Genomic DNA, 14,641 nt, shown 5'->3' with positions numbered 1-14,641 from the left:
CCCATGTCATGTGCGGGGCTCTGTAAATTTAGGATCAATAACTTCTATAACAAGAATTTGCCTGTATTTTGTAATAAAGCAAATTTGTAAATAGAGCAATCAATAGTCTACGTTACCCGAAAAATTCCCATACGACTGACTTCATCTTTTTCGACGGGGGAAAAAGTTCCAGGGATTCATCTCCTTCGGCCATCTTACACACAGGTGACTCCGCTCGCACCAACCGGAGGGGGAGGGGTCATGTGACTCGCTACGCTCTTCGCTGCACACAGCTGAGGGAGTCCTGCACTTTCCGTCTTTGACGACACGTAAAAAAACTGCGCATACCGCAGGAACGGTATAACGGAAGATTTTAGTGGTTTTGAAACCGTGACTTTTCCAAACCGCGGTATACCTTGAAACCGGTTATCGTCCCATGCCTATTTGTGACTGTCAGTGGACACTCGGATGCTGGTTAGATTATTTTATAACTATCCTCCTTTTTCAGTTTCTCCAGATCCCAAGCCTGAGCTGAAAACTCTAAAGTGGGCCATATCTCAATTTGCATCTGTGGAGCGGATTATGGGTGAAGATAAATATTTCTGTGAGACCTGTCATCACTACACAGAAGCTGAGAGAAGTCTTCTGTTTGACAAAACACCAGAAGTCATCACAATCCACCTGAAATGCTTTGCTGCCAATGGCTCCGAGTATGTATCCTCTACAGATTTTTAATGCTTAGTTCTAGAGCTGCACGATTCTGGATAAATTGAGAATCACAATTTTTTTTGTCTGAAATAGAAATCACGATTTTGAACTTAACAAAATAATGTGCAATTTACTAGAGGCTGTGACAAAGTATTAATTGCTGCAGTCTATTTAAACGTGTTTAATTAATTTAATTATTATTTAAAAAAAAATATATATATTAGTTCTGGGCAACGATTAACATTTTTTAATCGGGATTAATCGCATTATGCACAAAATTCAATGAATTCAAAAGTAGTGTATTGTGCACTTTTTCATTTAAAAGTACTGCTATATGAACAAAAGTGCAATAACATTTGGTTTGCAAACACTTTAAACAAAAAAGATGTTTTTTTACAGCAGTATTCCTTTTACAGAGTAGCAGTTAAAATATTTCTTGTAAATTTCAACTTAAACATTAATGTAATCAAATTAAATATCGATCATAACATTATAACAGGCACCTTCCGAGTAGAGACCTGCACTATCGCGGGACCTAACGCAACGGAGACAACACTTGATGGACGAGAGCGGGTGGGATGCGGGACTCACACTAGGCAATCTTAACCGTGCCCAAGCGCGTTTGTCCCCCAAAGCCCGGTTTGTTTGACTAGTGTGATCGCTCCGTGCCGTGCGCGGTTCGTTTAGCCATCCCTGGCTCAGTTGGAAGAGGTGGGCCAGAGCACGGTTCAGTTGGGCTTGGGCGCAGCACGCATGCAGTGTGAGCGCTAACCGCACCAGAGTGCAGAACTTCTGATACGTGCAGCATGATTGCGTATATACAGTGGGTACGGAAAGTATTCAGACCCCCTTAAATTTTTATATAGACAGGTGTGTGGCTTTCCTAATCAAGTCCAATCAGTATAATCAAACACAGCTGGACTCAAATGAAGGTGTAGAACCATCTCAAGGATGATCAGAAGAAATGGACAGCACCTGAGTTAAATATATGAGTGTCACAGCAAAGGGTCTGAATACTTAGGACCATGTGATATTTCAGTTTTTCTTTTTTAATAAATCTGCAAAAATGTCAACGATTCTGTGTTTTTCTGTCAATGTGGGGTGCTGTGTGTACATTAATGAGGAAAAAAAATTAACTTAAATGATTTTAGCAAATGGCTGCAATATAACAAAGAGCGAAAAATTTAAGGGGGTCTGAATACTTTCCGTACCCACTGTATATTGTGAGAGGGCCGTGTGTTACCGCGTTCCAAACTACTCAAATTAATAAACCACAATTTAGTTAACAATACGATGCACTCCACTGTGCTGAGTTAGAGTGCTTCTCTGCTGTCTTCACGTGCTATCGGAAACTTATGAAGTCATGATTACGAGAACGTTGCATTCTTTTCTGTTAAAAACAGTGAACAGTGGTTTGTGAATGTTGATTCTTAGCCTAAATAATTTTATCTGGATCATTCATGTGAGCGCTGCTGCAGTCAGGCCCACCCCAAGTGCTCTCATTGGTTGTGACGCGCAGGGCCATTTTAACCATAGGGCTAGGCGGGGCTGAAGCCCAGGGGCCCGAGCAAGGAGGGGGCCCGTGTTTGGCTGTGGAGTAGATTGACTGGAGTGCCGATCGCCAAAGCGATTGAGTAGTTGAGCTTTTCCGTAAATTCCATGCATTACCATTTGAAATTGAAACTTAAAGTCTGAATTTGGTTTACCAATCAATTGCATTTATTCTATATTCGACTTTTGAACGATATGCGCACGCATCTATTAGGTGATTGCTTCCCAGTATGTCTGCATTCACCTCTCTTCACTTTGTTCTGGAGTAATCTGGAAATGGTCGCGCAAAGAACAACATTCAGTAAGTAAAAATGTCAGCAATTCTAAAAGAGAGAGGGGCTCAAAAAACAAAAAACTTAAAATACAAACAACATAAAAAACATGACTTAGTAAATTCCTCAGGTTATTTTACTAAAGCTGATGATGGAGTGGAAGTTGCTGGAACAGCAAGTGAACCGGGCACATGGAGCAGATAAGAACAGTGTCATCGTCCACACAGATTTTAGGTTAGGATGGGGGGCCCTGCAGTAAGTCATAGCCCCGGGGCCCAGTGCGGTCTTAATGCGGCCCTGGTGACGCGTGATGACACTCATCCCAATCCAGTACTGATCAACATCCCACTCCCCCTGTGACCCATGGTTTGTCTGTGTATTCAGAGCCAGTGAGCAACGGACTTCAAAATAATAATAATAAAAAAGAACTGTGTTAATGCGCGATAATAATTGTTGGAATTAATTAATGAGTTAACGCGTTAACCTGCCCAGCCCTAATATATATACAGTGCTGCTTGAAAGTTTGTGAACCCCTTGCGGAATCTGAAAATGTGAGTCATTTTAACAAAATAAGAGAGATCATACAAAATGCATGTTATTTTTTATTTAGTACTGTCCTGAGTAAGATATTTTACATAAAAGATGTTTACATATACACCACAAGACAAAACAATTGCTGAAATTATTCAAATAACCCCATTCAGAAGTTTGGGAACCCATGGTTCTTAATAATACTGTGTGTGGTTACCTGAATGATCCACAACTGTTTTTGTTTTGTGATGGTTGTTCATGAGTCCCTTGTTTGTTCTGAACAGTTAAACTGAGCACTGTTCTTCATAAAAATCCTCCATATCCTGAAGATTCTTCCGTTTTCCAGCATCTTTTGAACCCTTTCGAGCAGTGACTGTTTGAGATCCATCTTTTCACATTGAGGACCATTGAGGGACTCAAACACAACTATTAAAAAAAGGTTCATTCACTGATGCTCCAGAAGGAAACACGATATACACAGTACACACATTATGTAAACAAGAACTTTATTTATTTTGGATATGATTGTTTGACAGCACACACACACATATATATATATATATATATATATATAATAAACACTTGTCAATATTAAAATTACGTTCAATGACTCACTCATAAGTCCTTACTGGATGAATCAGCGTTTTTGAACGAATCTCGTCAATGAACAATTCAATGACAAATACATTTTTTAAGTCACTTGTCGCCACCTAGTGGCAAACCAATGTAATCGACACAAACGTTGCTTTCAAAAGGTGATTTGCTAGATTTTGATCGCCATCATAGACATCAGTGTTTATATCCGAACTATAAACTTTCATCCCATTATTTCTGTGATCATATGAATGATTGTAAGACAGAAATAATACTTTGTGATTGAAAAGACTGTTTGTGAAGCTGTTTCTTACCTAAACATGCATGCTCTCTGTCTCTGTGTCAGTGGCAGCACGAACGCAGATTTGAATTTTCCGGTAAGACTTTTTCAAAGATTTAATAGACGAGTGTCATCCTTTAGAAATTAGATCGCTTGGGTGTTTGAATCGAGATTGCAATCTTTTAACGATTAATCGTGCAGCTCTACTTAGTTCCTATCTTTCAACTATGGAAGCCCTGAAGGGCACAGTGAATTGCCCACAAGTCTGTTTCCATTGTTTATTACAGCAGAAACAAATACAGGAAACATTAAGACTCTGAGAAATAAGGGTAAAAATGTTTAGGATTTAGCAACTTGAGACAAAATATTTGATTCAGTCTTGTTGAAGTTGCCAATGTGCATTAAGAAGTTAGTACAATCTTCCTCAATCTTTAGGATGGATCCTTATGCTGGCCTTTCCAAGGTGAATACTCCTCTGCAGACCCCTCTCAAGCTTTCCCTGCATGAGTGGTGCACTCAGCCTGATTCTCCAGACCAGAGCCATCACTACGAGCTCTTCGCCGTGGTAATGCACAGCGGAGTAACCATCAGCAGCGGTCACTACACCACTTGCATCCGCATGATGGATCTCCATCGCACCACTCTCAGGCTTCAGTCTCAGGATGAAGATCAAGACCGAGACCGAGAGGAAGACACGAAACAGAAGAAAGAGGAGGTACTTCAAACAGAGTACGATGACGGTGAGGTGTCTTTCAGCTTGCCTGGCAGGGGGCAAAATGTGGCCAGAGTCAGCATGTCCAGCAAATCAGGAAGCAAGAGGTCCTCCGAGGGTGTTGGGCTTTTAGGAGGACAGAGAAGCGTCACCAGTTATGAGCTTAGCAACAGCAATCAAACCAATCCAGAGAAGACTTCCGGCTCGGCCAGTCGTGCCGCCGGTTCTTTGCTTCATAACACAGTGAAGAAAGAGACCGAGGAAGAGGGAGTTGATGCTATGGGCGACGGGACCCAGGTGAGTTTTGACCTCGCTCTGCGGAACCTTTTGGACTTTGAGGGAAAGTGGATGCTGTTTGATGACTCCGAAGTGAGACTCTTTGAAGAAGAGGACTTCCTCAGAGCCTGTTCCCCCGAGACATGCTCCACCTCTACACCTTACCTGCTCTTCTACAAGAGAGTCTCTCAGTAAAAACAGCCGAAGGGACTCGGTTACGAAGTTTTACTGGCAAGACGTGGACTATGAAAGTACGTTTGCAGGCAACTGGAAAAGCAAGTCAGGATGTGTTAATAGTCGATATGTATGTTTGTGTAACTAGTGTCAGTGAAAAGCCGATGTGAATCTTTCAAGGCCATGACATTTGTTGCCACTTTTTTGTTTGACTGTTTTTGTACTTTATCTTCTTGTTCAGTGAGTCCATGTCATCTGCTTTTCAGTGACCCTCATGCAAACGCGTACCTTGGCACTTATTGCAGCAGTGCATGTGACAGTTTTCCTATACTTTCAAGCATTCCATAGAAGCTCCAATAAATAGCACAAAATGATTTCTTGTGCACTGAAATTTTATATATTTTTTAAAAAGATAAATTCTGGCTTGTTTGGGTTTTGTCTCAAGTATGAATTCACATTTTTGATGTCCATTTTGGAGGGTATTATTAATAGCTTAAAAACCCAAAGTAGATTTCTAATTTTTTAATCTCTTCATTTTTTGATACTAGAAAGCACAGGCAATGTGTTTTGTTTCCCGCTGCAGACTATATGCACAGAGAGAATCAAATTTAGGTGGGCAACCTCGAAAGTACAGAGTGTATAATTTGTCTATAAATGACCACAGGGATAAAGTGACCTATTTTTCTAGGTTTATAGTTTATCAGCCATACTTCAGTCCAGTCTAAGAAGCTTTTCTTTCCTATGTTGTGAGCAGGCCCTGCTATTACACCAAGATCTCTATGAGCAATTAATAAAACAATTCACGAGAATCTCTTACATTCTGTTGTATATTTGAGGAGGCAGGGAAAATGTAATTATTTTTCTATTACCTGGTTATGTAGATTCTTATTTGCCACATTAAAATACCAACATATAAAAATAAAAGTCTTTTGGTGCGGTTTCTTTAACAACACATTGGAATGGCTATTAGAGTATTTATTTAGTAAAATATTTAAAGTAAACAAAAGGTACATAAAACTACATAATGCCGAAAAAAAATTCATCACCTTTTTTGCTTTTTCTGTAAGGATTAAATGAACTTAAGTTGTACCGTAACTATTAAAAATGCACTGGGATGAAGTAAAAAAAAAAAAAGTGCACAGAGTAATAGAATACAGGTTTTGACAAATTGTATGCTAAATTCATCATCACTTCTTGTGATCATGTAACAGGCCATTTTGTAAACTAATACAAAATTGGAATGATGTACCAAACGTCTTAACACTTATCTCTTTTTACTTTATGGCAGAAACACTGATATTGTGAGGAGGACTGATATATACAAATAAATAAAATTGCATTTGTTCTTTTTATTTCTTCAATCTTCACACGTCTAGCTTGCGAAGGCTCATTCTGCTAAAAGAGTCTCTGAAAGAAAAAGAAAAACTTTTAATGTCATAAAACGAATAAAAAACAAAACTTTAACGGTCAGCAAACTATTTTAAAAATATGCTCGCCAACAACTTGACTACCTTCTCAAGCTGTCCTTTTGCTGCTTGTTAAAATGGAAAAAAGAAATTAAGTACATTTAAAACACCCACACCTTTTTGGACAATTATGTAACACATTATCCATGTGTCATCCGTTATGAGAAACTAACTAATCATGCATTGCTGTTGATGAACTTCACTAAATAGACCAGGCTATGAAGGCCCATTTCCTGACTGTAGTAGGCCTCAATTCGATTTGATTCAATGATGGAATTTCTATGCATTCTGCAATATTTGCAGTACAATTTAAATCACAATTTTGCTTTCATATGAAACAAACTGAGCAACTGTTGTGTACTTTACAGTGAACCATTTGACTTGTATTAATAAAATATTAATGGCCCTTTGATTCAAATATTAAGGCTTGAAGGGCTTAAGGAGGAAACTCCCATTATTCATTCATTCAAACGTAGTTTGGTAAACCAAGTTGCTGCAGTAAGCTGGTTTATCGGGCGCAAGGTGACGTATACAGGACATTCTTAACAGCTTTCGACAATTTTAATTGTCTGACCTGTGTGAGTTCACCTGTAACACAGGTTTGTAGAGTTGTGGGATCTTCCTGTTAATGAGAGGCTGCAGAGCTTCTTTCAGTCTGTGGTAGTTCCTCTCCAGCTCTCTCTGATACTCTTTCTGGTCTGGACCAATCAGACTCTTATTTTTGCGAAGGGCATCTTCACATCTAGGGGAGTTATTGAAGGTTGCAGGGTTAACAGTCAGTTCACCCTAAGGCCATTTCGGTAATGTTACGTGGCATTTACCATGCAGGCATTTCAAAGTTCTAATTGTATTACTGACCACTGTATTATTACCATTTAACTGTTAAAAAAACATGTCATGCAACCATACAAAAGCAGCAACATTTACATGGACTGCAATAGTTCAATTATTTTTGGGATAATAGTTGATCTATATACATATAGTAATGCTTCATTATAAATGTGATGTAAAAAGTCATGGTTAGTAGTTGGACTACTGGAGTCCATGTTAATGTAGTGTGAGAGCATCTGGAATCAAACCTCTTGGTGAAGTCTTTGAAGCACAGTCGCAGTTTATTATGGTGCCTGTAGAGTTTAGGATCACTTGGGATCTCAGACAGAAATACCTGGGCCACCTCAAGAGGGCCCTATAGAGAAATACAATACATACATAGGTTAGAATCATTCAAATGATTTACTAATTTCACCAATGATACAAAAATGTTTGTATATATATTAATATACAAACATTTATGTGTGTGTGTGTGTGTGTGTCTGTATAAGGTTGTGCGATATATATATATAGTCTGCGATATCGTAATTGTTGTTTTAACGATATATATATCGTTAATTTATATCGTCAATATATATATATCAAATACCTGCCTGGTGCATTATCTATGTGGACAACTTGAGCTAATCTCACCAAATCTTGTGGTCCAGGGCTTACAATATATATATATATATATATATATATATATATATATATATATGTTTTTTTTTTTTTTTTGTCTGCCCCAAGTATTTAAGTAACTACATTTGTTAAATAATGGGAACTACTGCATGGCAATGAAATATATTACACATTCTGGAGGCTGAATTTCCAGATGTTATATGTACCGTTACTGTGTCATCAAGTTGCTCAAATTAATCCAGAAGATAACAACAGTGATATTGCATCTGTATTATTAAGTGAATAGGCTCAACTAGTCACCTGGTTAACAGTGGTGCCAACAGACCCCTGCAGAACCATCTGTAACATTTTGGCATCGGATGGGTCTTGATGAGTGGCAAAAGCCAGCTCCTGTGTCTTCTTCTGCATGTCCTCAATGGCTACTTCAATAGGCGTGGAAATTATCTGAAAGGCAAATAGTAATATATCAATATCTTCCCTTAACCTTACGAAAACACTGTGGCATTCAGTGTTATTGTTAACTAAAACCAAAACTATTAATAAATGTTTTGTTAACTGGAAGCTGAAATCAAATAATATATATTTGCTGAAGTATTGATATATATTTATATAACCTAAATGACTAATTACTAAAATTGAAATAAAAAATAAAGCTAAATAGAAATATAAAAATAAATAAATAAAATAAAAATGACAAAAGCACATAAAATTACTACAACTTTAAAAAGAAAACTAAAAAAATAAATAATGCAAATTGTTAAAAAAAATACTATAATTAATACTAAAATGACACTGGGCATTACTATGGTATACCATGGTATTAAATTAACAAGTACTACACTCATATTCCATTAGCTATTTAAATGATCTTGATACTTTTGATGTAATTTTCATCTAGCATGAAAAACTATACAAGCTTTCACAATGCATGTTTGTGAGTTACCTCCTCTTTATGGATGATGTTGATGCGGGTCTTGATGTAGGGGAAAGCGTGGGAGGTAGTGAGAATGGTCTTTCGTTTAAACTGTTCGTGCAGGTCACCATGAGCTCTTCCGTCGAGTGTGAACGGCGTGCAGTAGACGAAGCGGCGCAGGTTGTAGTTCTTATCGAAGTACGTGATGCGGTCCTTCATTTCATAAGTGTCAAAATATGGTTCAACGTACGTGATCTGAATGAAGGCCTGTATTGGAAAGTGATGTTATTTCTCAATGCAAAGTATTATCGTTTATTGTTTTTAAAACGGAGCACAAATTTTGCAGCATAATGCAGTATTTCAACGCACCTTATTTGGGTCCAATTTACACTTGTCAACTGGATTGGAATCTTTAATAACTTCCACTTGGTCCTCACCAAACCTTTCACCATAGAAACTCTGGAATTAAGACAAAATTAACAAATTAAGAGAGGTTATGTATGTGTATGATACAAATTGCTTATCTAATAAAACGTGAAACAGAAAATGCAAATGGTTTTGTACCTCAAGCCGATGTGAGATTTCTGCCAGCTTGGTGATGGCTGGCTCTTTGTAGACAAACTCCTGCTCATCCAAGTCACCCAATTTAGAACCATAAAATCCAACTCTAAAATAGGTGCCAAACATCCGCTTTCCATCCTGAAACAAACAAATGTGTTAATTACTAATGTGCTGTTAATTAAAGCTGCCATTTAAAAACACCAGATAACACGGAAACATAAATCCTGTTGGTTCTCATTTGACATATGTCATGGGTTTACACTTTAAAACAGTTACTCATAAAGAAAGGTAAAGTGCAATGAGGCAAACACAACATTTTCTCATGGCAGCAAGTTATCAAGTGACAGCAGCAATGTAAACATTGTCTGGTACATGTTTACATAAATAACCTGCATTCAACACTGGCAATAGTGATGCAATTATATAACGGTGAAATACAGCAAAATACAGCCACTGCTAATACAGTATCATTATTATAGTAGTAACATCTACCATTTGAGGATATTTGACACAACCTGATTTCATTTATTATTATTATTCCAAATTTCTATATAGTTTCTCGATGTTACACTACCATTCAAAAGTCTGGGGTCAGTACGTTTTTCTTTGAAAGAAATTAATACTTAAGAAAATAATAATAAATGTTGTTCTTGTAAAAAATTCCACAAACATTAAGCATCTTAACCGTTTTCAACATTGATTTGATACTAATAAGAAATGTTTCTTGAGCAGCAAATCAGCATATTAAAATGATTTTTGAAAGACCATGTGACACTGAAGACTAGAGTAGTGGCTGTTGAAAGTAAAATATATTTTAAAGGGGTCCTATTATGCTCTTTTACAAAGTCTTGATTTTGTTTTGGGGGTGCACTAGAACAGGCTCTCATACTAGGTTGTTCGAAAAACATTATTTTTTCACATATTTTACATTATTACAGCGCCTGCGAGCTTCAGGGTAAATATTGCATCAAAATCAAATCAATTTGAGCGCGATTTAAACCCGGATGATTGTAACCACTCTAATGGCGCTTTTCCACTGCGTGGTACAACTCGGCTCGGTACGGCACGGCACGGTTCGCGTTTCCACTGCAGTTCAGTACCGCTTTAGAGTGGGCGGGATTATTCACATGTCGTTATAGTTGCGCCGCCTCTACTACCACGACTCCTAAAAAAAAAACGTTTTCATTCTGCATCGCCCCATCAAGCTCTCGCTGGATCCGCTCCTCTGCTATCAACGAGAGGAACGTCTGTACTTCCGCAACAGACAACAAAAGTTTTTGGTTGTTAAAAAAAGGTGCGCTCGTTCAAAACAGTTGCGTTCGATCCTTCGCTGGCTGTGCTGATTTAAATCTAGCGGTTCTGTTGTGTTTGTGTCGGAAGTTCAGTGACGCAGGTAGTGACGATTCTCTCCGGCCAATCCGTGATCAGCAGAGTTTACACATCACGTTTTGGTAACGGTATGGTTCGCTTGGAACCCCAACCGAAGTGGTACTAAAAAAAGTACCAGGTACCAGGTACTGTACCCAGTGGAAAACCCCCCAAAAGTGAACCGTACCGTGCCGTACCATGCAGTGGAAAAGCGCCATAAGTTCATCTGCCTTGGGAAAGCTAGCGTGTCTCCGACATAGTGATAACACTCGTTGCCTTCTCTAGTGCAGCTCAACCAGGTCTCGTCCCATTCGCCGATATTTGTGATGTCACAAATCCCAGAAAATATGCGTTGTAGTCCAAACGAGTCATTCGTTGTAGTTTTTGAAAAGTGATTTCTGTTAAATAAAATTTCTCCTTTTGAAGTGGACTTTGAGCTTTGTAACTTTGCAGATCCTTTTTATGCTCAAACAGCAACATTACAGACTAACTAAAGTTGAAAAAGCATAATAGGACTTTTAAAGGGGTCATGACATGAGAAATCAAATTTGCCTTGATCTTTTGGCATATAAGAGGCCTTTGCACTATTAAAACATCCTGCAAGTTTCATAGCTTACATGTCCTCCTTATTATAAACAAAGCATTTATTTAATCAAGCTCCAAAAACGGCTCGTTTTGGATCTGAGATGCAAAACAAACATTTGCATAAACACTGCCTTCAGAGCAAGGCGTTGACGAATAGTCATCTTCTCATCATAGACCCCGCCTACTGGCGTTCAGTCGCTTTAACGGCTTGACACTTGATCACGCTGAATGCGAGTATCGCGATGCGTCAGAAGCAAATAGAAATTACAATCACTGCCGCTTAACTTGTCTACACTGGATACAGTATACAGACGCGCGTTTGCTTTCTGACACGGTCCACATGTTTGAGTCTGTCGTCAGTAGGACAAATGGAGTGAAAGAACGTTCGCTTTAAAGCATTTGGTTTAAACAGCTTCCTCGCGTCTTTGTACAGATATCAGAAGGATCCTAGCGTAACGAACAATTGGATAGTTTATTTTTAATGGCATCCCGGATCGTGTCTGAGGATTTTATTTTGTAAACGAGGCACGGTGTGATGGAGAGTTCACAAAGAAACATTTGATGAAGCGGAACTGGATCAGACTGCAGCTGCATCACAAACCGTAAGTAAATGATTTCATGATGCTTTGTCTGGAAATGACTGTTTTTTTTTTTGATGTTGTCAAAACACTCACATTGTGTTGCGTTGATACTGTTTCCTATGCAATGACTTTAGCCAATCATAATTCCAGACCAGCCTTAAAGGACCCGCCTCTTAAAACAAGTCATTTTAGAGAGAGGGTCCGAATGAGGGTTTAAAATAATAATTTTTCCACATATTTGTTTTTTTTTGTGAAAAACATTTTTTTTATTAACATTACAAGTAAACCGTAAGGAACATATTAAAATAAAAATAAAAACCATGTCATGACCCCATTAAAATAGAAAATGGCCATCTTAAATTGTAATAATTAAGTTGCAATTTCACAATATTACTGTTTTTTTTTTTTTTACTGTATTTTTTATTTATTAAATGCAGGCTTTCTGAGCTTATTTCAAAACCATAACTTTTTATAATGGTATATATTAGCATTATTAGCCATTAAAAAAAAAAAAGAAGAAGAAAGTGAGCATCTCCACATAAGACACAAAATCTGAATATAGTTTGAGTTTGAGCCAAGCTTGAGGACAGTGGTGCAAGAAGTGGGAAATTTCTCTGTAAACTGTATTAGCATAGGATGACATAACAGGAAGAAGACCAGAGGCAACCTGATGTCCTTAAAGAGTAAGTTAACAACTGTACTCCAAATAAGAGACAAAGAACGGAACATAAGTAGCCAGCTCCTTGTGAGAAAGTAAACGTGCTGCTGAAGCCTAATACAGAACGTCAAACTGAAACACTTATGTCAATAGAAATAGAATGTCAGATAGAATTAGTACGTGCTGGAGTAACAGGGTAGGTCATAGAAGCACAGTAAGGAAAAAGAGTGGTGGGTATATATGTACAGAGCCGGGAACATGTCTGAGTGCACAGGAAGTGACGTATTAATCAGATGCAGATAAAGGCTGAACCAAAGCAGACCAACCATACAGCCCAAATTTAGATAACGAGATGAAATATTTTCCATAATGATTCTCTTAATTTATGCCATATATCACATCTATCATAAGTGAAGTAACACATTAAATTATATATATATATATATATAGCTGTTCAAAATGGGTGTAAACAAATTATCAATAAGCCTAAATGAAAAACTAGTTAAATAGAGCATTCGAGTTAAGTAAGCATATTTAAATGAGTCAAAACATTGTATAAATAAATAGCAAGGAATAAAAGATGCATAAAACTGTGAATGATGGACATTCCAGTTCTGCGGAAATGTGTTGAGTTTTCTGCTTATGAATTTCAGATTGTGTGGGCCTGGATACCAGGTGTCTGAGATGGTTCAGCCCCTCTCTGGTTCATTGCGAATGTTTTTTTCAGTCATAAAAGTCATGGAAATAAACCCTCGGACTATGAACTTACCACAAGACACAATAATTAAAGTGGGAAGAGGAGGGGTCAGCAACCAGGGAAATAAAAAAGGAGAGAACAGAACATTTTAATCAGGAAACCAGGAAACTCTTTGAAAGACTAACAAAACACGTACACACAAAACAAACAACCAGCAATACTACCATGAATCAATGCTTAAAGAAAAAAACACGCAAACACAAAAGACTAAAACTCAAAAACAAGCATGAAATGAAGAAGCAGCAGGCAGAGAAAAGTGCATTAAGGGTCTTTATTAAACGGACAGTTGTAATGCATTCCTGGTATAATGCTGCAATAAGTGTCAAATTATGAAGGTTTTGTGGAGTCGTTGCCATGCAATAAATCAAAGTGAGATTAATGCTAGTATACAAACAAATTGGTGTAAATTAGAACTCAGGGGTCGATTTAGTTTGCAATGAAATAAAAAACTCGTATAAAGAGAAGGTCAGTTGGACATCACTTTGAATGTAAATGTTTTGAAACGATGCTCACCATGATGTCCCTTTAGAGGAAAAACAAGCATAATTTATGAAAAAAAAAGAAAAGAAATAAAAGAATTCTGCATAGTCTCCAAAAAAGCATCTAGCCCTTATTCAATCTTCAGCTGATTTTGTAAATAGATACCATAATTAATAATTTTGTCATTGGTTACTCACACTCATGTAATTCCAAACCTGTATGATGTTCTTTCTTCTGTGGAACACCAAAAATGTATATTTGAAGACTATCCTAGTTGCTATTTTATTTTTATTTTATTTTTTTAGATAAAGCCCAATAGTACTCTACTTTTTCAGCAACGTTGGCTCCGGAAGTATTTTCACATTCATTTTTCCCCCATAGTGATTTAATAATGATTACCAGCTGCGAGGTGAAAATTTCACATTTTAATTTGAAGTAAAAAAAAAAAAAAGTGGCAACTGGACAAAACGACAAAGGTACAAGTTTGTGTACTTACGAAGAAAAGAACTATAATCCCAAGAAGGACTGCAAATGACAACCAAATGAAAAATATAATTATTATATTATAAAAAATTTAAATATAAATTCATTCATTTAAAAGTTGTTCAGTATAGAAACAAAGTTTATTGCAAAATATGCACATATATACACAGTATGAATATTTAATTATTTTGAGAGCATAGGGAGGGCTGACTCTTATGTCATTCGCACTGCTTCGTGTTTTTTTTTTTTTTTTAATTTCA

General features: G+C 37.3%; 2 protein-coding genes across 2 annotated transcripts in view; one reads left to right on the top strand and one right to left on the bottom strand.

Annotated features, from left to right (window-relative positions):
- Positions 1–447: 447 nt before the first annotated feature.
- Positions 448–6,013, top strand: LOC107704506 (ubiquitin carboxyl-terminal hydrolase 1-like). The gene is made up of 2 exons (XM_016507439.1): positions 448–689; positions 4,351–6,013. The coding sequence occupies exons 1-2, from the start codon at positions 448–450 to the stop codon at positions 5,096–5,098; spliced, it is 990 nt and encodes a 329-aa protein (XP_016362925.1). The 3' UTR covers positions 5,099–6,013.
- Positions 6,014–6,348: 335 nt separating this feature from the next.
- Positions 6,349–14,641, bottom strand: part of LOC107704504 (dedicator of cytokinesis protein 7-like) — a 54,796-nt gene continuing 46,503 nt past the window's right edge. The window contains 7 exon segments of the mRNA XM_016507438.1: positions 6,349–6,484; positions 7,118–7,285; positions 7,623–7,729; positions 8,296–8,439; positions 8,939–9,175; positions 9,278–9,367; positions 9,473–9,598. Of these exon segments, the coding sequence (XP_016362924.1) occupies positions 6,442–6,484; positions 7,118–7,285; positions 7,623–7,729; positions 8,296–8,439; positions 8,939–9,175; positions 9,278–9,367; positions 9,473–9,598 (915 nt within the window). The 3' untranslated portion in view covers positions 6,349–6,441.

Source organism: Sinocyclocheilus anshuiensis, unplaced genomic scaffold (assembly GCF_001515605.1).
Source record: "Sinocyclocheilus anshuiensis isolate Anshui unplaced genomic scaffold, SAMN03320099.WGS_v1.1 scaffold1538, whole genome shotgun sequence".
NCBI classification, from domain to species: Eukaryota; Metazoa; Chordata; class Actinopteri; order Cypriniformes; family Cyprinidae; genus Sinocyclocheilus; species Sinocyclocheilus anshuiensis.
The sequence above is the reverse complement of the archived record's forward strand: the minus strand, read 5'-3'. Positions and strand labels throughout refer to the sequence as shown.